Raw genomic sequence first — 27572 nt, forward strand, 5'->3', positions numbered from 1 at the left:
CTTTCAGACCAGAGGACAAAGTACACAGGAGAGACACCTGTGACATCATATATTATTTCGAGTTTAGAAACATCTCGGACACACAATTCTGGGAATATTATTGTCAAAACCAAAAGGCCTAAATCTAACGACACTACATGGATGGCTGAACACACGTTGAGTACCTGGGCTCTGAGGATTTAATGGATATTGTTTGCCAAATGGATTGTACTTGAGAGACGGAAACTGAAGTCGGAGAGAAGGTTCTCAACGGAACTACAGGACTCCATTTTGGAGAAGAGGTAAGGTGCACATTCAGCCTTTCACTTCTCTACTGACGGTTAGAAGGAAGCTAATGGTTTTTAATGATTATTTTTTTTACCACTCTCAACACTCTCCCATTTGATTAATGTCTCTCAGCTATGTTCAGGATAATTGAATCAAAGCTCTGTGTTTGTAAGTCTTTAAGATTGATATTTCCTGTGGGTTTTTCTTTTGTCTTTTTAAAAGGCCACTTGAATTCTTAGTGGTCCGTAAGCATCCATATCTTTATCTGGGACTGACTGAGATTTAAACCAAATAATAGTTGTTATCGTAAGGCTGTATAGGGCAGACTTGAGTGCGTCATAAATTCATAGAACATAACTGACAATGTTATAAAGTCAATCTAGAAGACAATAGCCTCGTTATTCACAGCAGTTCAGTCGCTGTATCTTCGTCCCAAATGGCACCCTATTGCCAATATAGTGCCTACAGGCCCTGGTCAAACGTTGTGTACTACAAAGGGGAACAGGGTGCCATTTGGGCCGCATCCGTATCTAATTACAGAAAGCCTCTCGTGTGTAAAACCAAAGCAATTACACATTCCCTAAATGAGCTGAGCTGAGAGAGACAATAGTAATGATGATTAATCGTGGATTAGCTATAATGTACAGTATATTACACACACACACACACACACAGACACACAGACACACACACACACGCACACACACACACACACACAACCCCTGTCAGCAAGCAGGCAATTATTATTATTATTATTATTACACACCGTACATAATGCCATAACAGCAGTCAGGAACGTTATGACGCGTGGAGATTCAGATTCAGTGGTTGTCATTAGTAAAGCTTGAGTGCTTAGGCTGCTTGCAGAGATAGACAGAGCCTACTGTAGTTGAACTGATTTCCAGTAACAAAAAAAAAACACTTAGGCCAATGGAAAACGGATGGAGAAGAGGACCATTTGAGCAATAGAGAAAGGCCTTCCTGGAAGGGCAACACAAAGTGGACAGGGGCCTGGTTATGAAAGCACCGACATAGTCTGAGTAATAATCGGACCCGTCTAAACTTCTCTTACTCCATTAACACCTTGAATCCAAATCCAGAAGTTGTCTTTCCAGTCTCCACATCGTTAGTTAATGTTAGTTGAAGAGCAGCTCTATGAAATTGTCACCAGAGGATACATCCAGTTAGTTTACTCTATGGCAGGTTACGTTTTAGCTAAGGCCACTATGTTTTCCTGACAGAAATAGTTTTAGCTAAGGCCACTATGTTTTCCTGACAGAAATAGTTTTAGCTAAGGCAGTGTGTTTTCCTGACAGAAATAGTTTTAGCTAAGGCAGTGGGTTTTCCTGACAGAAATAGTTTTAGCTAAGGCAGTGTGTTTTCCTGACAGAAATAGTTTTAGCTAAGGCAGTGGGTTTTCCTGACAGAAATAGTTTTAGCTAAGGCAGTGTGTTTTCCTGACAGAAATAGTTTTAGCTAAGGCAGTGGGTTTTCCTGACAGAAATAGTTTTAGCTAAGGCAGTGGGTTTTCCTGACAGAAATAGTTTTAGCTAAGGCAGTGTGTTTTCCTGACAGAAATAGTTTTAGCTAAGGCAGTGTGTTTTCCTGACAGAAATAGTTTTAGCTAAGGCAGTGTGTTTTCCTGACAGAAATAGTTTTAGCTAAGGCAGTGTGTTTTCCTGACATAAATAGTTTTAGCTAAGGCCACTATGTTTTCCTGACAGAAATAACAGAGCCTCCAATTTTCTGTGAGTCTGGAGTTATTTTCAAAGCCTACCATGCAAGCCTGGAATATAATAGGTTGGCATTGGTGACGGGGTTTCTTCCATTTTGTACCGTCTGTGTATTTACCTCCTCATAAACACACTTGGGCCTACACAGTGCTCAAGCCTTGCCTACTGTTTCACCCCCAATAACAGTTGTGTATCTCAGGTAGCTGATCGCCATGGAGCCGCCTGGAAGAGTCCAAGTGCCCATTGATGTTCTGGGAGAGAATGAAGCGTTACAGCAGTTCTTTGACGGTAAGAGTTGTGCAGTTGTGTCCCAAACAGCATCCTATTCCCTAGTGTGTATGTGTGTGTGTGTGTGTGTGTGAGAGTGTTATGTGTGAGTCAGAGGAGGCTGGTGGGTGGAGCTATAGGAGGACGGGCTCATTGTAATGGCTGGAATGGAATAAATGGAACGGTATCAAACATATGGAAACTACATGTTGGACTCAGTTCCATGAACTCCATTCCAGCCATTACAATGAGCCCGTCCTCCTAAAGCTCTTCCCACCAGCCCTCTGGTGTGAGTGTTTGCGTCTGCATACTGGTGTATGTTGATTATGTGTAGTGTGTGAGTGAGTAAGTGAGCGTACATGTGAGTTTGTATGGAATTATGAGTGTATTGTTGTTCCTGAGGTGTCTTAGCTGATCCCAGAACATTACTGTGAAAGGCCTTTTCACAGTAATGTGTAGTCGCTAAAGCTCTCAGGGTTTGGACAGAATTATCAATATGAGAAAGGGGGGGGGAGAGCGAGAGAGGCTCTGATTCAAAGTCTCTGACCTTTCAGAACTGGCTTTAATGATCACCCATTAGGTTGTTAATGTATTTTAAAACAGTGTTAATAGTTAATAGTTCGATTAGTTAATAGGTAATCAGTGAGGCGGTTTCAATTCAGAAATAGATAGTCATTTGTTTGGCTAGATCGGTCCACTGTCAAGTTTCAAGTTTTTTATCAGTCGTATGTACGAGACACGCGTTGTATACATCGTCCAACCAAATGCTTACGTGCAGGTTCCTTCTGGACAATGCAACAACAATAATAAATAATAAAAGATAAGAATATGAACATAAAGTAAATGTCTCAGTAGAATAGAATAAACATTTTAGCATCAGTATAATACAGGAAGGAACCATTTATAGAACAATATTTACAGGTATTTTGGAGAAGGGGGGATGGGGGGGGGGGGGGGGGGTGTATAAACTGAGCAGTATACTAAGAGTCCGGTAGCAGCAGTAGTGAGGTGGGTTAAGGTGTGGAGAATCAGAGCAGGTGGTCAGTCCAGTTCAAGTGTTCACCAGTCTGAAGGCTTGTAGATAGAAACTGTCTCTGAGCCTGTTGGTATCAGACCTCATGCTCCGAGACAGTCTGCCCGACGGTAAGCGAGAGACCAGTTCGTGGCTGGGGTGTGTAGGGTCCTTGATGATGATGCGGGCCTTCCTCAGGCATCGTTTCGAGTAGATGTCCTGGATGGGTGGGAGCACGGTCCCAGTGATGTACTGGGCCATCTTCACCACCCGCTGGAGGGCCTTGCGGCCGTGGACGGAGGAATTCCCGTACCAGGCCGTGATGCAATCAGTCAGGATGCTCTCGATGGTGCAGCGGTTGTATTTGGAGAGGACACGGGGTGGCATGCCGAATTTCTTCAGCTGCCTTAGGAAGTAGAGACGCTGTTAGGGCCTTCTTGACAAGAGTGGTGGTGTTGTTGGTCCGTGACAAGTCCTCTGTGATGTGAACGCCGAGAAACGTCAAACCTGTGACCCTCTCTACTGCCGTCCCGCTGATGTGGATCGGGACATGTTCCCTCCTCTGCTTCCTGAACTCAACAATCAACTCCTTTGTTTTGCTGACGTTGAGGGAGAGGTTGTTGTCATGACACCACAATGCCAGTTCACTTACCTCCTCCCTATAGGCTGACTCGTCGTTGTTGGTTACCAGGCCTACAACCGTGGTGTCGTCAGCAAACTTGATGATGTAGTTGGTGTCGTGCTTAGCCACGCGGTCGTGGGTGAACAGGGAGTACAGCAGAGGACTGAGGACACACCCCTGGGGGGGGGGGCCTGTGTTAAGAGTCAGTGTGGAGGACGTGTTGTTGCCAATCCTCACAGCCTGTGGTCCGCCCGTCAGGAAGTCCAGGATCCAGTTGCAGAGGGTGGTGTCCAGACCCAGGGCTCTGAGCTTGGTGTCGAGTTTGGAGGGAACAATAGTGTTGAATGCTGAACTGTAGTCAATGAACAGCATTCTCATATAGGTGTTCCTCTTGTCCAGATGCGAGTGGGTCCAGTGTGCCTGGTATGCTGGCCTTAATGTGGGATATGACCTGCCTCTCCAAGCACTTCATGATGACTGAGGTTAGCGCGACGGGGGCGATAGTCATTTGGGCATGTCACCTTGTTTTTATTGGGCACTGGAACGATGGTTGTCCCCTTAAAGCAGGTGGGGACTACCGTCTGGGACAGGGACAGGTTGAAGATGTCAGAGAAGACGCACGCCAACTGGGCAGCACACACCCTGAAGACGCGGCCAGGGAGTATTCACTCTTTTGAGAGTTTTCCTCACGTCATCCTGTGAAACCACATGGTCGTTTGGAGCAGCGAGAGTCTTCCTGGATGGCTCGGTATTGTCTGCCTCAAAGAGAGCATAGAATCTGTTAAGCTGGTCTGTGAGGGAGGCTTCGGTGGACATCGCACAGCTGGATTTGCCTTTGTAGTCCGTGATAGTCTGTAGTCCTTGCCACATGCGACGGGAGTCTGAGTTGTCGAATATCAATTCAAGTTAGTCTGTATTGTCTTTTAAGTGTCTCTAATGGATGTGTGGAGCTCGTACCTGCTAGCCTTGTACACGTCGCACGCCACCGAGTCATCGGGGTTCGTTCTGCTGACATTGAATGCTGCTGCACGGGCTCTCTGCATTGTACGGATATCTCCGTTCATCCAGGGTTTTTGGTTGGGGTATATCCGGATTGTTATTGTGGGTACAACATCATCAACACATTTCCTAATGAAGCCTGTGACTGACGATGTATACTGAACACAAATATAAACGCAACATGTAAAGTGTTGGTCCCATGTTTCATGAGCTGAAATAAAAGATCCCAGTTCTGTGTTGATAGTTCTGAGAAAGATTGGTCCTCTTCCCTACTCACACCTTCCATATCTGGGGTTAAAGTTCAAAGGGGACAGTTATTTCACATTTGTAGGCTAAAGATGGACAGGACACGAGGTCAGATAAGATGCTTTAGACAATTGAATTCTGCTCATAGAGTTAGCAGACCAGAGACACTTCCCAGCCCTTATCTACACAGCTGCAGCAGAGCTCTGACGTCGTCGGCAGCTCAAGGCCACCCGTCCCACTATCAGAGTCACACAGTAATTAGATCAAGGCCAAACACAGGGACAAGCTAGCAGGACATTCCTTAAAGAACCTAGAATTTTTTTTTAAAGTTCAGGTCTTTATTTGTTGCGTGAGTGTTTGTGACAGGAAAATGTCGCCTTGCATTTATCTTGGGTACGTGCTACGTATGTATTTGACCCAGGTCTGGTCCATAATATTTGAGCTGTCCTAGTCATTACACTGATGTGTTGGAAGCAGAGCTCACCCAGTACCATATGTATGCATGTACACTACCAGTCAAAAGTTTGGACACACCTACTCATTCAAGGGTTTTTCTTTATTTGTACTATTTTTTACATTGTAGAATAATAGTGAAGACATCAAAACTATGGAATAACACATATGGAATCATGTAGTAACCAAAAAAGTGTTAAACAAATCAAAATATATTTTATATTTGAGATTCTTCAAATAGCCACCCTGTGCCTTGATGACAGCTTTGCACACTCTTGGCATTCTCTCAACCAGCTTCATGAGGTAGTCACCTGGAATGCATTTCAATTAACAGGTGTGCCTTCTTAAAAGTTAATTTGTGGAATTTCTTTCCTTCTTAATGCGTTTGAGCCAATCAGTTGGGTTGTGACAAGGTAGGGGGTGTATACAGAAGATAGCCCTATTTGGTAAAAGACCAAGTCCATATTATGGCAAGAACAGCTCAAATAAGCAAAGAGAAACGACAGTCCATCATTACTTGACATGAAGGTCAGTCAATATGGAATATTTCAAGAACTGAAAGTTTCTTCAAGTGCAGTTGCAAAAACCATCAAGCGCTATGATGAAACTGGCTCTCATGAGGACTGCCACAGGAATGGAAGACCCAGAGTTACCTCTGCTGCAGAGGATAAGTTCATTACGATTACCAGCCTCAGAAATTGCAGCCCAAATAAATGCTTTACAGAGTTCAAGTAACAGACACATCTCAACATCAACTGTTCAGAGGGGACTGTGTGAATCAGGCCTTCATGGACGAATTGCACACAGTGGCAGAATACCTGACCACTGTGACTGACCCAAACTTAAGGAAAGCTTTGACTATGTACAGACTCAGTGAGCATAGCCTTGCTATTGAGAAAGGCCACCGTAGGCAGACCTGGCTCTCAAGAGAAGACAGGCTATGTGCACACTGCCCACAAAATGAGGTGGAAACTGAGCTGCACTTCCTAACCTCCTGCCAAATGTAATATTGTGACCTGTTGCCACAAGAAAAGGGCAACCAGTGAAGAACAAACACCATTGTAAATACAACCCATATTTATGTTTATTTATTTTCCCATTTGTAGTTTAACTATTTGCACATTGTTACAACACTGTATATAGACATAATATGACATTTGAAATGTCTTTATTCTTTTGAAACTTCTGAGTGTAATGTTTACTGTTAATATTTATTGTTTATTTGACTTTTAACATATGTTTCCCATGCCAATAAAGCCCTTAAATTGAATTGAATTGAGAGAGAGAGAGAGAGAGAGATCTAGATAGAGAGAGAGAGAGAGAGCGAGATCTAGAGAGAGATAGAGAGAGAGAGAGAGAGATCAAGAGAGAGACTAAACCAGAATGTGTTTCCAGGATGCCAGGATATGAGTGGGGTCCTGGAGAGTGCGGTGGTGGACACCAGCATACTGGAGCAGTACCTCAGCAACCACATGGACCCAACATCGTAAGCATCCATCTTTACTTTAGTGACTTTATTGTACCTGAGGGGAAATCTGTTTCCAGTAACATCTAATACCCGGCAAGCATCCATATTCTTACTCCATGTCCACCCATAAACACAGCAGCCATGTTAAATGGAAGGGATCTACACACACAGCAGTCTTTACAACACAAGGACACAATCCTAGAGCAGGGGTGGCCAACCTTCCTCCTGGAGAGCTACTGGTTCTGCAGCCTTTTGTTCCTGGCCTATACTGTCCCTGCTCCATGTGGGTAGCTCTCCACCATGGCACCAACTGCAGCCCATTCAACAACAGCTATAGCTGTAAGCTTTGTTGTTGTTGGCTAGTCAAGACAATAACAAGTCAGGTAAGCAGAGAGAAACTGGCATAGGCCAGTTGTAGAAAACCTTGGCTTTGGAGGGCCGTGTCTTACTGTGACTTTGTCTTCCCAGCATGTTACCAGAGTCCCCACCAGATTCTGGTTCAGAACCGTGCTCACCTCCACAAATACCAGGTGAGCCCCTGTGACAATGAAAACCTCTTTAACATCTTCCTTTATCGGCAATACTTGATCAACAATGGTTGATAGAATCTGTTTTAATGGCAAGTGTTACACACAGTATAACCAAATGATAATAATCAAATGCTCCGATAAAATTAATGATTTTGACTGCCTTTTGCCTTGTTCCTCCCCTAGAGGTGCGCTACGGCTCCCATTGGTCCAACGACCGCGTGAACCAGGAAGTCTTCCAGCCAGTGACGCGTCCTCCAGCCTCATCGTGTCGATATAAAGAGCCATCACCACAACCCCCACCACACCCAAGCCTGCCGTACCACCAGGGGCTGACTAACTCTTACACCATGCTGCCCCATGACCCCCCCCTCCACCACCCCCACTACCTGAGCCCAGGGGAGAGCTATATACAGGCTAACACTCCCCTCACACCCCCCGTCCACCACAAGGCTCTCCAGCAGCATCAGCCTCCTCCACGCCAGGGTCTGGCAGACAGCTACCCCAGGGCCAACGCACCCCCGGTCCCAGTACTACCTCCAGGTCAAGCCCCACACCTAGCCCTGGTCCCAGTACTACCTCCAGGTCAAGCCCCACACCTAGCCCCGGGCATAGGACTACCCTCAGCCCCATCCTGTCTACTACCTGGGTCTGGATGTCCTTCAGAACCAGGATATCCATACCTGCCTCCCACAGCTGGTCAACACACAGGGTGAGGACTGCTACCTAACTACGTTACAGTACATATGGGTACATATACTACCTTACAGTACATATGGGTACATATACTACTAAACTACCTTACAGTACATATGGGTACATATACTACTAAACTACCTTACAGTACATATGGGTACATATACTACTAAACTACCTTACAGTACATATGGGTACATATACTACTAAACTACCTTACAGTACATATGGGTACATATACTACTAAACTACCTTACAGTACATATGGGTACATATACTACTAAACTACCTTACAGTACATATGGGTACATATACTACTAAACTACCTTACAGTACATATGGGTACATATACTACTAAACTACCTTACAGTACATATGGGTACATATACTACTAAACTACCTTACAGTACATATGGGTACATATACTACTAAACTACCTTACAGTACATATGGGTACATATACTACTAAACTACCTTACAGTACATATGGGTACATAAACTACCAAACTACCTTACAGTACATATGGGTACATATACTACTAAACTACCTTACAGTACATATGTGTACATATACTACTAAACTACCTTACAGTACATATGGGTACATATACTACTAAACTACCATACAGTACATATGGGTACATATACTACTAAACTACCATACAGTACATATGGGTACATATACTACTAAACTACCTTACAGTACATATGGGTACATAAACTACTAAACTACCTTACAGTACATATGGGTACATATACTACTAAACTACCTTACAGTACATATACTACTAAACTACCTTACAGTACATATGGGTACATAAACTACTAAACTACCTTACAGTACATATGGGTACATAAACTACTAAACTACCTTACAGTACATATGGGTACATATACTACTAAACTACCTTACAGTACATATGGGTACATATACTACTAAACTACCTTACAGTACATATGGGTACATATACTACTAAACTACCTTACAGTACATAAACTACTAAACTACCTTACAGTACATATAGGTACATATACTACTAAACTACCTTACAGTACATATGGGTACATATACTACTAAACTACCTTACAGTACATATCAGTTTGAGAATGACAGTCAAATGATGTTTTACTTCAAAGGGATATTCATGTTTTAACAGTGCCCTCTCCTCTCCCTCCTCCTCTCTCTCTCTCTCTCTCTCTCTCCTCCTCCTCTCCCTTCTCCTCTCTCTCTCCTCCTCTCTCTCTCTCTCTCCTCCTCCTCTCCCTTCTCCTCCTCCTCCTCCTCTCCCTCCTCCTCCTCCTCTCCCTCCTCCTCCTCTCCCTTCTCCTCTCCCTTCTCCTCCTCCTCTCCCTCCTCCCCCTCCTCCTCTCCCTCCTCCTCCTCCTCCCCCTCCTCCTCTCTCATCCTCCTCCTCCTCCTCCTCCTCCTCCTCCTCCTCCTCCTCTCCCTTCTCCTCCTCCTCCTCCTCTCTCTCTCTCTCTCCTCCTCCTCCTCTCCCTTCTCCTCTTCCTCCTCCTCCTCCTCTCCCTCCTCCTCCCCCTCCTCCTCCTCCTCTCCCTTCTCCTCTCCCTTCTCCTCCTCCTCCTCCTCCTCCTCTCTCTCTCTCCTCCTCCTCCCCTCTCTCCTCCTTCTCCTCCTCCTCTCCCTCCTCCTCCTCCTCTCTCTCTCCTCCTCGTCCTCCTCTCCCTCCTCCTCCTCCTCCTCTCCCTTCTCCTCCTCCTCCTCCTCCTCTCTCCTCCTCCTCCTCCTCCTCCTCAGGCCTATATTACCTGACTGTAAGAAGAGAAGACGGACAGAATCCCTTGAGGTACAGAACCATTTTGTGACGGTTCCTTTAGCAGTGGGTTCTGAGAGTGGAGGTGGAGGCGTTGACGCCCCGTCCTATGACAGTGACGGGGCCACAGGGAGCAGCTCGGGGATGGGGGGCTATCAGCTCCTGACCTGGGATCGCTACCAGCCTGGCCTTTGGAGCACGCTCTACAACAGTAACTATGACGTCCTGTGAGTGTCTTTCTGCCTTACATTCCCTAACTCTTCCCCAAGGCTCACGCCTTCAGCTGCCTGTCTTAAAGTCTCTAACTCAAGGCTACATTATTTTAAGGGACAAATATTTTCCACTTTCTATGTCTGACCAAATCATAACTCATCAGCAATGTCTTTCTCATTTCTTAGCCCACAGTAAAATGGTTTAGTCATGAGTCATTGTAAATAAACCCCATTTCATTAACTTAAACAATTGACTTAAATGGCCACAATTGACTCCTACTGTATGTTATTCTTATCACACTTGGTCAATCATAATTATAAGCTGGGTGGTTCAAGACCTGAATGCTGATTGGCTGAAAGCCGTGGTATATCAGACCGTATACCACGAGTATGACAAAACATTTATTTTTACTGCTCTAATTATGTTGGTAACCAGTTTATAATAGCAATAAGGTATCTCTGGTGTTTGTGGTATATTGCCAATATACCACGTCTAAGGGCTGTATCCAGGCACTCCACGTTGTGCCGTGCTTAATATACCATATACCACACCCACTCGGGCATTATTGCTTAAATATACACTGAGTTTACAAAACATTAAGAACACCTTCCTAATATTGAGTTGCAACCCCCCTTTCGCCTCAATTCGTTAGGGCATGGACTACTAGGTGTCGAATGTGTTCCACAGGGATGCTGGCCCATGTTGACTCCAATGCTTCCCACAGTTGTGTCAAATTGGCTGGATGTCCGTTGGGTGGTGATACACACGGGAAACTGTCGAGCGTGAAAAACCCAGCAGCGTTGCAGTTCTTGACACAAACCGGTGCACCTGGCAGTCTGGCACCTACAACCATAGTCTGTTCAAAGGCACTTAAATATCTTGTCTTGCCCATTCACCCTCTGACACATGCACAATCCACGTCTCAATTGTCTCAAAACACTTCTTTAACCTGTCTCCTCCCCTTCATCTACACTGAGTTGAAGTGGATTTAACAAGTGACATCAGTAAGGGATCATAGCTTTCACCTGGATTCACCTGGTCAGTCTATGTCATGGAAAGAGCAGGTGTTCTTAATGTTTTGTCCACTCAGTGTATATGTTTCTATTGTCTCTCGACAGACCTTCCCCAGGTTACCATGTGGACACCGATAAGGGTTTCAACTACTCCGCAGCTGACGAGTCCTTTGTGTGTCAGAAAAAGAACCACTTTCAGGTCACAGTTCACGTAGGGATGGCCGGGGACCCCAAGTTCGTCAAAACACCCAACGGCCCTGCGCAAATAGAGAGCTTCCAAGTCAAGGTGTTTGGTGTCAAGGTTAGTATAACGCCATCCAAATATGCAACATGAACTTACCTAGAACATCAGATTTTTGACCTCGGCAGACTACTTCAAATGATGCAAAGGCATTAAAAGAAATCGTTTTTTTGTTAGTATGCAGTTAGCTATACTTTGACCATTTTTCTGTCTCTGCAGCTTGAGGCACAGACTCACAAAGTCACCATAGAACAGTCACAGTCTGATCGCAGCAAGAAACCATTCCTGCCAGTCAAGTGAGTGTCCTGTCCTCATTTTGTTATACTATTTACTGTAGACGGCTGTGTTCCATGTTGTGAGTGTAATCCGTCATTCAAACTGAACAATGACACAATTGTGATCAGAAAGGCGGTCTGGTTGCAGAAAAGTGATAACTGTGGCTGAGATTCATCCGATCAGCGGTAGATCCGCGTAGTAGCACGTTTGACTTTTTAAAGGTAATTTTCCCATTGAGCCGACAAATGCAGCGTTCACTGTAAATGCGGGAACATTGCCTTTAAAAGGTATATATGGTGCATGGCCAAAAAGGGATCGATTGGCTTGAATCCCGTCCTACGTTTTTGAATAACGTCTCATCCCTCAGAGTCAGTCTACCAGGGGACAAGATCACTAAAGTTACTCTGGGAAGACTGCACTTCAGTGAGACCACTGTCAACAACATGAGGAAAAAGGGAAAACCCAACCCTGACCAGAGGTTGGTTATTACTATGTTATTACCATGTTATTAATATGTTATTACCATGTTATTACCATGTTATTACCATGTTATTACCATGTTATTACCATGCTATTACCATGCTATTACCATGTTATTACTAAGTTATTACTCAGACCCGCTCTAAAAAAATTACTTTACATACTAATATCATCATTACATTTACATTTTAGTAATTTAGCAGACACTCTTATCCAGAGCGACTAACATGAGCAATTAGGGTTAAGTGCCTTGCTCAAGGGCACATCGACAGATTTTTCACCTAGTCGGCTCGGGGATTAGATCCAGCGACCTTTCGGTTACTGGCACAACGCTCTTAACCACTAAGCTACCTGCCGCCCAATTGAAAGTGAAGTTTCAACATGTGGTTCCATGTGTCCTTGTGTTATGAGCAGGTACTTCCTGATGGTGGTGGGTTTGTACGCCACAGTGAGGGAAGAGAGTTACCTGCTGGTAGCATACATGTCAGAGAGGATCATAGTCAGGGTGAGTACTGAACCGTAAGTACTAAAGCAGGGATCATCAACTGTTGAGCGGATGTTTGTTTTTTTGCTCAGAAAACTCGGGGGGCCAAAAGAGACCACCCGGGGGGGGCAGATTTGGTACGCGGGCTGCCATTTGGGGAACCCTGTACTAAAGCATTTAAAAGCATGGGACTAAAGTACTAAGTACTAAAGCATACTAAAACATGGGACTTGTTAAAATTAAGGTTAAATAAATAAAAAACATAAAAGTCAAATAAAATGTACTAAACCATGTTTCCATTGGACAATTTGTTCCAGAATGCACCGTGATCTAAATGGAACCAACCATAACCGTAACTTGAAACTCTTCCGTGTTCCTCCACCACAGGCGTCGAATCCGGGCCAGTTTGAGAACGACAGTGAGGTGTTTTGGCAGCGAGGACAGGCTCCGGACGCGGTGGTGTGCCAGGGGAGGGTGGGCATCAACACAGACACCCCCGATGAAGCCCTGGTGGTCTGTGGCAACGCTAAGATCATGGGGCAGGTCATGCACCCCTCCGACCACCGCGCCAAACACAACATACGAGAGGTATGAAGCAGCACATGTATGCTTCTATATAATAGCTATCGATATAATGGTTTTGGTGTAAAATAACAAGTAGGAACATAGAAATGCCTTCACAGCGGCCCAAGGAATGATATCTTACCTGAACTGACAATATTTCAACTCTGTAGGTGGATTCAACAGAGCAGCTGAAGAGAATATCTCAGATGAGGATAGTGGAGTATGACTACAAGCCTGAGTTCGCCTCAAAGATGGGGATCGATCACATACATGAAACAGGCATCATAGCCCAGGAGGTGAAGAAGCTGCTGCCTGCTGCTGTCAAAGAGGTGGGGGACATCACCTGCAGCGACGGAGAGAAGATCCACAACTTCCTCATGGTGGACAAAGTAAGTGTCAGTTCCCCACGAGATTGAAGGCCTGATAACATATTATCCGGTGTGATAATCAGTATGAGGATTGTCAAGAGATTTGTCAGTGTTATGGTCCCACTTTAAAACAAACTACTTTGAAGAACAATTTACTGTAACGTTTTATATTCTATTTCTCCCCCCACAGGAGCAGATCTTCATGGAGAACGTCGGGGCTGTGAAGCAGCTGTGTAAGCTGACTGACAACCTGGAGAACAGGATTCAGGAGCTGGAGGTGTGGAACACACAGTCGGCCAAGCTCAAGAACACGGGCAGCCTGCGATCCAGCAGCAACCCTGCTAACAGCAGCACTAAAGAGTAATATTACCGTACCACCAGGGGGTGCTGTTCTCTATGGCCTATTGCCTACAAGTTCGCTTTCAGTTTTCAAAATATATCGAGATACTGAGATATTTTCTCTGGCACCCTACAGAAAAACCCATTTTGTATTAAATTCAGTCAATCAGTTTAGTCAGGTACTCAGGGCCTGTTTTCAGATCTCTGACGTGTAAGAGACAGGGGGGATGGTACTGAGGGTGGTTGAGCTGTGGATGTGTTGTGCCTCTGTCTTTATGACCAGGGTCACTATCATGGGGCCGTCAACACATTCTCAGCTCAACGGTAACAACCCTATGGCTTCTGCTCTATGCTTCCTGTACTGTCAAATATCTCCAGTTTATTGTAGTTTAGGAGCCTCACCTTACGGAAAGACTGAGTTTGTACTTGAATGGACTGGATAGGGAATGCTCCGACTGTCTTGGTTTCCTAGTACACGTGTCACATTTTCAACTGTCATTATTTAAACATGCTGTGTTGATAATATACATACTTGTGTTGTGTTACACAGGAAAATGAACAGACACAGTAGTGTTCCACCACCCCAACAGAAGCCAACGCCTCTCAAATCTTTCAAGGTGAGGTAGAACTTCAGAAAGACCGTGTCCTTGTATAACAACAGGTGTACAGCAAGTCTGATTCAAACCAATACCATTTATATTCCTGTTTATGCTCTTTTAGGCGAAGTTCCAGGCGAAGTACCACCACTGCTTAAAACACAAGTTCGTCCAAGTCATCATCATCATTCTGGTAGCAACAATGGCTTTCTGGTAAGACCGCCTGTTACAACTGAGGAGCAGATATTCTTATTTGTTTTACAGTAAAACAAAACGTACGGCTACTTTGTTAGATAATACCTTTGGATATTGAAGCACTGCCAGTGGTGTAAAGTACTTAAGTAAAAAATACTTTGAAGTAATACTTAAGTCGTTTTTTGGGGTATCTGTACATTACTTTACTATTTATATTTTTGACAACTTTTACTTTTACTTCACTACATTCCTAAAGAAAATAATGTACTTTTTACTTCCATACATTTTCCCTGACACCCAAAAGTACTTGTTACATTTTGAATGCGTAGCAGGACAGGGATATTGTCTAATTCACTCACTTATCGAGAGAACATCCCTGGTCATCTCTACTGACTCTGATCTGGTGGACTCACTAAACACAGATGCTTCGTTTGTAAATGATGTCTGAGCATTGGAGATAGCCCCTGGCTTTCCGTAAATTAAAAAAACAAGAAAATGGCGCCATCTGGTTTGCTTAAGATAAGGAACTTGAAATTATTTGTACTTTTACTTTTAATACCTAAGTATATTTTAGCAATTACATTTACTTTTGATACTTAAGTATATTTAAAACCAAATACTTTTAGACTTTTACTCAAGTAGTATTTTACTGGGTGACTTTCACTTTTACTTGAGTCATTTTCTATTAATGTATCTTTACTTTTACTCAAGTATGACAATTGAGTACTTTTTCCACCACTGAGCACTGCAATATACAGGTAACTGCCAAAATAAAGGAAACATAAAGTGTGTTAATAGGGCGTTGGGCCACCACGAGCCAGAACAGCTTCCATGCACTTTGGCATAGATTCTACCAGTGTCTGGAACTCTATTGGAGGGATGTGAAACCATTCTTCCACCAGTCATTCCATCATTTAGTGTTTTGTTGATGGTGGTGGAAAACGCTGTCTCAGGCGCCGCTCCAGAATCTCCCACAAGTGTTTAAATTGGTTGAGATCTGGTGACTGAGACGGCCACGGCATAAGGTCTACATCATTGCCATGCTCATGAAACCATTCAGTGACCACTCGTGCCCTGTGGATGGGGGCGTTGTCATCTATGGGGGCATAGCCATGGTAGCCAAAATAATGGCCAAAATAATGTCCCTAAACATGAAAATATAATAGAAATAATAACCCTAAGCATGCTGGGATGTTAATTGCTTAATTGACTCAGGAACCACACCTGTGTGGAAGCGACTGCTTTCAATATACTTTGTATCCCTCATTTACTCAAGTGTTTCCATTATTTTGGCAGTTCCCTCTACCTGAATATATAGGGAAAGGGGGATACCTAGTCAGTTGTTCAACTGAATGCATTCAACTAATATAATATTGAGAGCGTAAAGCTTTATCTATTCTGATAACTGTATCAGAGAGATCTAAACGTGAGAAACGTTGACTATCATATCAGCTAGGGAGGGACGTGACTGTATAGAAGCATTGGAGAGTTTAGAATATAGAAGTTTACCATTCCTTACAACTTATTTTTCATAAACAGGTCCCGTGTAGCTCAGTTGGTAAAGCATGGCGCTTGCAATGCCAGGGTTGTGGGTTCGTTTCCCACGGGGGGCCAGTATGAAAAAAATGTATGCACTCTGGATAAGAGCGTCTGCTAAATTACTAAAATGTAAAAAAATGTAAAATAAATCGACACTTGAAGTAATTTTTTTTTATGTACCTGCATTGTAAATCCCCTGGTTTGGCCTGACTATGTTGTTTTCTTATGTAATGTTTATGAATGTGTTATGCATGAGTTATGAAGTGTTATGATGTCCTCATGTCTCCTCCACAGCTCTATTGCCATCACAGCTCTCTACATGCTGACTCTGAGAGACGACGCCGGCATGCTCTTTCCTGGAAGCACGTAAGACACACCACTAAACTGGCTTCAAAAACTACAGCTGCCCCCAGCCTTTATTTGACAAGTAAACGGTGCCAAGAATACTATTGAGACACAAACGTTATTATCATCAGTGACAACACTATCCAGAACTGAATGTGAAATTAATTTCAAAGATCATATCATGTTTTTTTATTTGCAGCAACGAGACTACTATGCACCCTCTCTACACCTCAACAGCCAGGCCTACCTTAGGTAAACATCCTCTCTACACCTCAACAGTCAGGCCTGCCTTAGGTAAACATACTCTCTACACCTCAACAGTCAGGCCTACCTTAGGTAAACATCCTCTCTACACCTCAACAGTCAGGCCTACCTTAGGTAAACATCCTCTCTACACCTCAACAGTCAGGCCTACCTTAGGTAAACATCCTCTCTACACCTCAACAGTCAGGCCTACCTTAGGTAAACATCCTCTCTACACCTCAACAGTCAGGCCTACCTTAGGTAAACATCCTCTCTACACCTCAACAGTCAGGCCTGCCTTAGGTAAACATCCTCTCTACACCTCAACAGTCAGGCCTACCTTAGGTAAACATCCTCTCTACACCTCAACAGTCAGGCCTACCTTAGGTAAACATCCTCTCTACACCTCAACAGTCAGGCCTGCCTTAGGTAAACATCCTCTCTACACCTCAACAGTCAGGCCTACCTTAGGTAAACATCCTCTCTACACCTCAACAGTCAGGCCTACCTTAGGTAAACATCCTCTCTACACCTCAACAGTCAGGCCTACCTTAGGTAAACATCCTCTCTACACCTCAACAGTCAGGCCTACCTTAGGTAAACATCCTCTCTACACCTCAACAGTCAGGCCTACCTTAGGTAAACATCCTCTCTACACCTCAACAGTCAGGCCTACCTTAGGTAAACATCCTCTCTACACCTCAACAGTCAGGCCTACCTTAGGTAAACATCCTCTCTACACCTCAACAGTCAGGCCTACCTTAGGTAAACATCCTCTCTACACCTCAACAGTCAGGCCTGCCTTAGGTAAACATCCTCTCTACACCTCAACAGTCAGGCCTGCCTTAGGTAAACATCCTCTCTACACCTCAACAGTCAGGCCTACCTTAGGTAAACATCCTCTCTACACCTCAACAGTCAGGCCTGCCTTAGGTAAACATCCTCTCTACACCTCAACAGTCAGGCCTGCCTTAGGTAAACATCCTCTCTACACCTCAACAGTCAGGCCTACCTTAGGTAAACATCCTCTCTACACCTCAACAGTCAGGCCTACCTTAGGTAAACATCCTCTCTACACCTCAACAGTCAGGCCTGCCTTAGGTAAACATCCTCTCTACACCTCAACAGTCAGGCCTACCTTAGGTAAACATCCTCTCTACACCTCAACAGTCAGGCCTGCCTTAGGTAAACATCCTCTCTACACCTCAACAGTCAGGCCTACCTTAGGTAAACATCCTCTCTACACCTCAACAGTCAGGCCTACCTTAGGTAAACATCCTCTCTACACCTCAACAGTCAGGCCTACCTTAGGTAAACATCCTCTCTACACCTCAACAGTCAGGCCTACCTTAGGTAAACATCCTCTCTACACCTCAACAGTCAGGCCTGCCTTAGGTAAACATCCTCTCTACACCTCAACAGTCAGGCCTACCTTAGGTAAACATCCTCTCTACACCTCAACAGTCAGGCCTACCTTAGGTAAACATCCTCTCTACACCTCAACAGTCAGGCCTACCTTAGGTAAACATCCTCTCTACACCTCAACAGTCAGGCCTACCTTAGGTAAACATCCTCTCTACACCTCAACAGTCAGGCCTGCCTTAGGTAAACATCCTCTCTACACCTCAACAGTCAGGCCTGCCTTAGGTAAACATCCTCTCTACACCTCAACAGTCAGGCCTACCTTAGGTAAACATCCTCTCTACACCTCAACAGTCAGGCCTGCCTTAGGTAAACATCCTCTCTACACCTCAACAGTCAGGCCTGCCTTAGGTAAACATCCTCTCTACACCTCAACAGTCAGGCCTACCTTAGGTAAACATCCTCTCTACACCTCAACAGTCAGGCCTACCTTAGGTAAACATCCTCTCTACACCTCAACAGTCAGGCCTGCCTTAGGTAAACATCCTCTCTACACCTCAACAGTCAGGCCTACCTTAGGTAAACATCCTCTCTACACCTCAACAGTCAGGCCTACCTTAGGTAAACATCCTCTCTACACCTCAACAGTCAGGCCTACCTTAGGTAAACATCCTCTCTACACCTCAACAGTCAGGCCTACCTTAGGTAAACATCCTCTCTACACCTCAACAGTCAGGCCTACCTTAGGTAAACATCCTCTCTACACCTCAACAGTCAGGCCTACCTTAGGTAAACATCCTCTCTACACCTCAACAGTCAGGCCTACCTTAGGTAAACATCCTCTCTACACCTCAACAGTCAGGCCTACCTTAGGTAAACATCCTCTCTACACCTCAACAGTCAGGCCTACCTTAGGTAAACATCCTCTCTACACCTCAACAGTCAGGCCTACCTTAGGTAAACATCCTCTCTACACCTCAACAGTCAGGCCTACCTTAGGTAAACATCCTCTCTACACCTCAACAGTCAGGCCTGCCTTAGGTAAACATCCTCTCTACACCTCAACAGTCAGGCCTACCTTAGGTAAACATCCTCTCTACACCTCAACAGTCAGGCCTGCCTTAGGTAAACATCCTCTCTACACCTCAACAGTCAGGCCTACCTTAGGTAAACATCCTCTCTACACCTCAACAGTCAGGCCTACCTTAGGTAAACATCCTCTCTACACCTCAACAGTCAGGCCTACCTTAGGTAAACATCCTCTCTACACCTCAACAGTCAGGCCTACCTTAGGTAAACATCCTCTCTACACCTCAACAGTCAGGCCTACCTTAGGTAAACATCCTCTCTACACCTCAACAGTCAGGCCTACCTTAGGTAAACATCCTCTCTACACCTCAACAGTCAGGCCTACCTTAGGTAAACATCCTCTCTACACCTCAACAGTCAGGCCTACCTTAGGTAAACATCCTCTCTACACCTCAACAGTCAGGCCTACCTTAGGTAAACATCCTCTCTACACCTCAACAGTCAGGCCTACCTTAGGTAAACATCCTCTCTACACCTCAACAGTCAGGCCTACCTTAGGTAAACATCCTCTCTTCACCTCAACAGTCAGGCCTACCTTAGGTAAACATCCTCTCTACACCTCAACAGTCAGGCCTACCTTAGGTAAACATCCTTTCTTCACCTCAACAGTCAGGCCTACCTTAGGTAAACATCCTCTCTACACCTCAACAGTCAGGCCTACCTTAGGTAAACATCCTCTCTACACCTCAACAGTCAGGCCTTCCTTAGATAAACATCCTCTCTACACCTCAACAGTCAGGCCTACCTTAGGTAAACATCCTCTCTACACCTCAACAGTCAGGCCTACCTTAGGTAAACATCCTCTCTACACCTCAACAGTCAGGCCTGCCTTAGGTAAACATCCTCTCTACACCTCAACAGTCAGGCCTGCCTTAGGTAAACATCCTCTCTACACCTCAACAGTCAGGCGTACCTTAGGTAAACATCCTCTCTACACCTCAACAGTCAGGCCTACCTTAGGTAAACATCCTCTCTACACCTCAACAGTCAGGCCTACCTTAGGTAAACATCCTCTCTACACCTCAACAGTCAGGCCTACCTTAGGTAAACATCCTCTCTACACCTCAACAGTCTGGCCTACCTTAGGTAAACATCCTCTCTACACCTCAACAGTCAGGCCTACCTTAGGTAAACATCCTCTCTACACCTCAACAGTCAGGCCTACATTAGGTAAACATCCTCTCTACACCTCAACAGTCAGGCCTGCCTTAGGTAAACATCCTCTCTACACCTCAACAGTCAGGCCTGCCTTAGGTAAACATCCTCTCTACACCTCAACAGTCAGGCCTACCTTAGGTAAACATCCTCTCTACACCTCAACAGTCAGGCCTACCTTAGGTAAACATCCTCTCTACACCTCAACAGTCAGGCCTACCTTAGGTAAACATCCTCTCTACACCTCAACAGTCAGGCCTACCTTAGGTAAACATCCTCTCTACACCTCAACAGTCAGGCCTACCTTAGGTAAACATCCTCTCTACACCTCAACAGTCAGGCCTACCTTAGGTAAACATCCTCTCTACACCTCAACAGTCAGGCCTACCTTAGGTAAACATCCTCTCTACACCTCAACAGTCAGGCCTACCTTAGGTAAACATCCTCTCTACACCTCAACAGTCAGGCCTACCTTAGGTAAACATCCTCTCTACACCTCAACAGTCAGGCCTACCTTAGGTAAACATCCTCTCTTCACCTCAACAGTCAGGCCTACCTTAGGTAAACATCCTCTCTACACCTCAACAGTCAGGCCTACCTTAGGTAAACATCCTTTCTTCACCTCAACAGTCAGGCCTACCTTAGGTAAACATCCTCTCTACACCTCAACAGTCAGGCCTACCTTAGGTAAACATCCTCTCTACACCTCAACAGTCAGGCCTTCCTTAGATAAACATCCTCTCTACACCTCAACAGTCAGGCCTACCTTAGGTAAACATCCTCTCTACACCTCAACAGTCAGGCCTACCTTAGGTAAACATCCTCTCTACACCTCAACAGTCAGGCCTGCCTTAGGTAAACATCCTCTCTACACCTCAACAGTCAGGCCTGCCTTAGGTAAACATCCTCTCTACACCTCAACAGTCAGGCCTACCTTAGGTAAACATCCTCTCTACACCTCAACAGTCAGGCCTACCTTAGGTAAACATCCTCTCTACACCTCAACAGTCAGGCCTACCTTAGGTAAACATCCTCTCTACACCTCAACAGTCAGGCCTACCTTAGGTAAACATCCTCTCTACACCTCAACAGTCAGGCCTACCTTAGGTAAACATCCTCTCTACACCTCAACAGTCAGGCCTACATTAGGTAAACATCCTCTCTACACCTCAACAGTCAGGCCTGCCTTAGGTAAACATCCTCTCTACACCTCAACAGTCAGGCCTGCCTTAGGTAAACATCCTCTCTACACCTCAACAGTCAGGCCTACCTTAGGTAAACATCCTCTCTACACCTCAACAGTCAGGCCTACCTTAGGTAAACATCCTCTCTACACCTCAACAGTCAGGCCTACCTTAGGTAAACATCCTCTCTACACCTCAACAGTCAGGCCTACCTTAGGTAAACATCCTCTCTACACCTCAACAGTCAGGCCTACCTTAGGTAAACATCCTCTCTACACCTCAACAGTCAGGCCTACCTTAGGTAAACATCCTCTCTACACCTCAACAGTCAGGCCTACCTTAGGTAAACAACCCCTATACGCCCTTTAGATGGTTTTACTCTTCACCGTAGTAACATTGTCTGTCATGAGTAGTCATTGATGTGGAGATTGACCCTTGTTTGTTTGTTTGTTTATTAGTAAACCCAACAACAACCCCTGGCCCGTGGCCTCCTGATGTGGACTTCTGTAGCCTGCTCTACTGTGAGGACGTGTTCTGCTGTCCCACTAAAGACACCATGGATAATACCACCACCATCTCTCCTTCCCTCCTCTCCTCCACTGCATCTCCCACTAACGGGCCCTCTCTAGCAGGTGAGCTAGCTACTACCTGTCTTCATTTACCAACAACAATCTTCCCTGTGTCTGTTTCCTTATTCATGCTATCTTTATGTAAAACGTACCAGTTGATGACCTTGAATGATACTGAGACGTAATTCGGATGCTGTAAAAGTGTTGACATTGTGCTGCTTTGTGACATGCAGTAAAAGCCCACTTTTTTTTGATCCAATTCTGTCTTCTCAGATAAAGGAAAAGACAAATTCAATGAAGAAATCAAAGGTGCCGGAGATTGTAAGTCAAATTATATCGCATACATTTGAAGATACATTTTTATGCTAATCCAAATATGTTATTTTCTGAATACTTTAGAGTATGACTTCTGATTGCTGTTCTATTTTCAGGGACAAACACAACTATTAAGTCTTTTTTCATCAAAGAAAACCAACAGATAATTGACTCTCGGTACTGTGAGAAGGGAAGCTGTAGGTAGGTATTCAGTCAATTTGAACTCATTTATACACTACCGGCCAAAGGTTTTAGAACACCTACTCATTCAAGGGTTTTTCTTTATTGTTACTATTTTCTACATTGTGGAATAATAGTGAAGACATCAAAACTATGAAATAACACATATGGAATCATGTAGTAACCAAAAAAGTGTTAAACAAATCTAAATATATGTTATATTTGAGATTCTTCAAAGTAGCCACCCTTTGCCTTGATGACAGCTTTGCACACTCTTGGCATTCTCTCAACCAGCTTCATGAGGAAGTCACCTCGAATGCATTTCAATTAACAGGTGTGCCTTCTTAAAAGTTAATGTGTGGAATTTCTTTCCTTCTTAATGCGTTTGAGCCAATCAGTTGTCTTGTGACAAGGTAGGGAGGGTATACAGAAGATAGCCCTATTTGGTAAAAGACCAAGTCCATATTATGGCAAGAACAGCTCAAATAAGCAAAGAGAAAGGACAGTTCATCATTGCTTTAACACATGAAGGTCAGTCAATATGGACATTTTCAAGTCGCAAAAACCATCAAGCGCTATGATGAAACTGGCTCTCATGAGGACTGCCACAGGAAAGGAAGACCCAGAGTTACCTCTGCTGCAGAGGATAAGTTCATTAGAGTTACCAGCCTCAGAAATTGCAGCCCAAATAAATGCTTCACAGAGTTCAAATTGCTGCAAAGAAACCACTACTAAAGGACACCAATAAGAAGAAGAGACTTGCTTGGTCCAAGAAACACGAGCAATGGACATTAGACTGGTGGAAATTTGTCCTTTGGTCTGGAGTCCAAATTGGAGATTTTTGGTTCCAACCGCTGTGTCTTTGTGAGACGCGGTGTGGGTGAATGGATGATCTCTGCATGTGTATTTCCCAACGTAAAGCACGGAGGAGGATTTATTAGAATTCAAGGCACACTTAACCAGCATGGCTACCACAGCATTCTGCAGCGATACACCATCCCATCTGGTTTGGGCTTAGTGGGACTATCATTGTTTTTCAACAGGACAATGACCCAACACACCTCCAGGCTGTGTAAGGGCTATTTTACCAAGAAGGAGAGTGATGGAGTGCTGCATCAGATGACCTGGCCTCCACAATCCCCCGACCTCAACCAAATTGAGATGGTTTGGGATGAGTCGGATGGCAGAGTGAAGGAAAAGCAGCCAACAAGTGCTAAGCATATGTGGGAACTCCTTCAAGACTGTTGGAAAAGCATTCCAGGTGAAGCTGGTTGAGATAATGCCAAGAGTGTTCAAAGCTGTCATCAAGGCAAAGGGTGGCTATTTGAAGAATCTCAAATATAAAATATATTTTGATTTGTTTAACACTTTTTTGGTTACTACATGATTCCGTATGTGTTATTTCATAATTTTGATGTCTTCACTATTATTCTACATAGTAAAAAAGTAAGAAAAACCCTTGAATGAGTAGGTGTTCTAAAACTTTTGACCTGTAGTGTAGATTTAGAATCAGAAAGCCAAACCGATGGTATACTCACCTCTATTTGATCTGTTTCCATCTAGGTCAGGAAACTACTCCTTCCAAATCCCTATCAGCAAGTTCATCCCTATCAACATGCGTGTCACCGTCCAGATGAAGTGAGTAGCCAGGGCTTGAGACATGCTCCCACTCTCTCCACTTTGTTTTCCATTTCTACTACTGCCCACTGCTAGTGGTGACAGACTGCCATTGACTCTGGACGGGGCAGGAGAGAGTTTCTAAGAGGGTATCTTACCTCAGGGGCTGATGATGGTCTGAATCGGTGGACCTAGACGTTCAAGATTCCGTGCAGTGGGACTTGTGGGAGCTTGCGAGTCTAAGGGCTTGATTCAATCCGTAGTTGTGTATGGCGCGATTGGAATTTTAAAGCCAATGTTTCCGCATTTGCGGAGACTGCAGTCACGTAATCGCTGCATATGTCGTCTCAATTGGAAATTGCCTTTTAAATGTCAATCACACTACACCGCAGATCTTCGGCGCTACGGATTGAATCGAGCCCTAAAGCTTTGTCTGAATCAGACATTGGACCCGGTCTGGCAGGAGTTCCTGTTCTGAATGAGGAGACGAAGGCCTCTAAGACAGACCTGCATGGGCACATTCTCTCACTGTTGTTCAGACTGATGACAAATTGTCACGGAGCACTTTGTACTTGCGCTGTGTGTTTGTTGTAAGTACCGCAAATGACCACTAGATGTCTCCTCTCCTCTGATCCAGTACTATAGAGCTGCTGGTTGTCCACCTGTGTCATTCTGATGTGACGTTTAAATGCTCTGCCGTGATGGACCATGATCAAACCAACGAAGAATACACTTTCATAAATACACAGGTATGGTATCCACAGACAACACTATACTGTGGTTGCTATCTGTATGATAATTGCAAACTCTCTGCTCTTTGTATGATTAAAAAGCAACCAAAAGTAAGAGTGACACTTTACTTCCTTTGCTGTCTCTTTCACTCTCTCCAGGGCTACGTCCATGAATGGCCTCTGCCAGTGTCTCGATTCTACAGGAGCTCCTACCACTTTCGCTCCGCAGTGGCTGTAAGAACGAAAGGATTTCTGAATGTGTATTTTCCTAAAATATCAGTGTCAAAAGACACTGTCGCAACAGCCTCACAACTACTACGTGTTGTATGTTGTGGGGGGGGGGGACACACGACCCAATCTGATAACCACAATCTAACAGTTGTTAATCATCGTCTTCACAGAACAGCTACATAAGTATGTTATAACCACCCCCCTCCCCTTCCTCAACTCACCGTAATGCTCTCGCCCCACACTGGTATTGGAAGCTGAAAAGGAGTTGACATTTAATCCACAACGGTCACTGTAGGCTACCAGAGATGTTCTTTAATGTCGTAACAGACTTTGACTACACCCTGACATCGTCATGGTTTAGTCTCTGCCAGATATCCTATGCTTACAATGTCAAACAATCAAATGTATGTGTGGTTGGTAGACGACCAAAACAAACTGTACATCTCAGAGAGGAAGAGGTGAAGCGAGAGGTTTACTCCGCACAAAATCTGTCCACAAAAATAAGCCCACAAAGTGAGGAATTTTTTGTATGGAGGTCAATGAGAGAGTGTCGATTTTTGGTCAACAAAAAATGTAATTCGTATTTTGCTACGTGAGGCTTATTTGATCGAATAGAAGTGTTGTAATGGTTAGGTTGTTGCACTGATATAAGTGAACGTACGTGGCATTTTGGCAACTTTTGAAAAAAAAAAAAACGCCTTTATATCGGTTGTGCCCGTTGTCATAGAGATAGATGGAGGACTCATCATGGCCATAACACATTTAAGCATGGACATTGCCATTGAGGGCTTTCACCATTTTAAAGTAGTCAGCTGAGTTGGGAGCAATCCCCCAATGAAGAAGCAGAAAACGGACTTCTTTAAAACTGTCACAGACGCTAAAATGGCACAGATACAAAGATTAGTCTCCCGAGTGGCGCAGTGGTCTAAGGCACTGCATCGCAGTGCTAGCTGTGCCACTAGAGATCCTGGTTCGAATCCAGGCTCTGTCGTAGCCGGCCGCGACCGGGAGACCCATGGGGCGGCGCACAATTGGCCCAGCGTCGTCCAGGGTAGGGGAGGGAATGGCTGGCAGGGAGGTAGCTCAGTTGGTAGAGCATGGCGTTTGCAACGCCAGGGTTGTGGGTTCGATTCCCACGGGGGGCCAGTATAAAAAAAAATTATAAAAAAAACGTACTGTAAGTCGCTCTGGATAAGAGCGTCTGCTAAATGACTAAAATGTAAATGTAATTAGTCCTTTATCTATCACACGTGTATCTACCCTCTCATTGGCTAGAATGGTCCCACCTGATCTCGCCTCCTCACACTTGCCTTCCGTCTTTGAGGACTTGTAAAGTATTTCCATTGTTAGAGTGGTCACTTGTCAATATAATAGACAATCTTGGTCTATCTCCATCCAGGGCCAGGCAGACTGCAATACCGACCGTGGCTTCATGGGGGCGCTGTTCACAGACTACCATTTCAACTTCTACCGGAGGTGTGAGTGAGGAAGAAGACCTCATCCATACTGTAGTTCCTTTGGCAGGCCAGCCAGTGTCCAATGACATGTCAGTGTTTATTTTCATGATGTATGCCAACCCTAATAATAAATCCACGTTGTATTGGTTTTTCTATGAAATGTCCTGATTGTTGATGAGATTGTTGTATACAATCTCTTTTTACAAGAACTGTATAAGAGCATATTTATTGATACAGAATTATAGTAGGTAAGAGTTGTTTGATTCACTTTGCCTTGTGACAATTCTTGCACTATGTGAAAAGAGATTCAATTGGAATAGAACTGAATAGGATCATTTTTATTTTTAGTAGAATGTAATGCAGTACAACAGGTTATTGATAACTCATTAAACAATACATTGATCATGTCACACTGTTGGCACACAGGAGGACAGGATGAGTCCCAAAGTAAAATAGTACTTATATTACTGTATTTCATACTTGACTGTGTAGTTAGTTATTACATTTATTTCAGAAAGTAATTGTGTTGAATTCTGTGTTACTGCATAATTTCATAGTAATTACCAGGTAAATACAATTGGAAACTGTAAAATAAAGTACTGAATTCTCTGTTGTTTAGCAGGTACTTCCATCCAGGGTAAACTTTATAATTCAGATGTAAATGTAGAATTACTTCAGTAGCCTATATACCTTTGTATGCCTCCTTGTCTGTATACCTGCA

At 44.3% G+C, this 27572-nt stretch overlaps 1 protein-coding gene across 1 annotated transcript; it reads left to right on the forward strand.

The window, feature by feature from the left end:
• Positions 1–27460, forward strand: LOC311117835 (myelin regulatory factor-like protein). Its single transcript, XM_084192745.1, has 24 exons — positions 1–281; positions 2200–2288; positions 6995–7085; positions 7536–7597; positions 7781–8306; positions 10050–10292; positions 11397–11592; positions 11752–11828; positions 12176–12286; positions 12703–12793; positions 13160–13360; positions 13507–13725; positions 13895–14064; positions 14594–14660; positions 14764–14852; positions 16668–16739; positions 16918–16970; positions 22210–22383; positions 22594–22641; positions 22752–22836; positions 24379–24453; positions 25070–25181; positions 25323–25397; positions 26794–27460. The coding sequence occupies exons 2-24, from the start codon at positions 2213–2215 to the stop codon at positions 26878–26880; spliced, it is 3000 nt and encodes a 999-aa protein (XP_084048871.1). The 5' UTR covers positions 1–281; positions 2200–2212; the 3' UTR covers positions 26881–27460.
• The last annotated feature ends 112 nt before the right edge of the window (positions 27461–27572 follow it).

Source organism: Coregonus lavaretus (assembly GCF_964263955.1).
Source record: "Coregonus lavaretus genome assembly, contig: HAP1_SCAFFOLD_4461, whole genome shotgun sequence".
Lineage (NCBI taxonomy): Eukaryota > Metazoa > Chordata > Actinopteri > Salmoniformes > Salmonidae > Coregonus > Coregonus lavaretus.

Bases quoted from the DNA above. Each gene is read 5' to 3' on its own strand.
- LOC311117835 (XM_084192745.1), top strand. From the start codon at position 2,213: ATGGAGCCGCCTGGAAGAGTCCAAGTGCCCATTGATGTTCTGGGAGAG. The intron at 12,287-12,702 runs GTTGGTTATTAC...TGTTATGAGCAG, and splicing joins AAACCCAACCCTGACCAGAG to GTACTTCCTGATGGTGGTGG. The intron at 13,361-13,506 runs GTATGAAGCAGC...TCAACTCTGTAG, and splicing joins CCAAACACAACATACGAGAG to GTGGATTCAACAGAGCAGCT.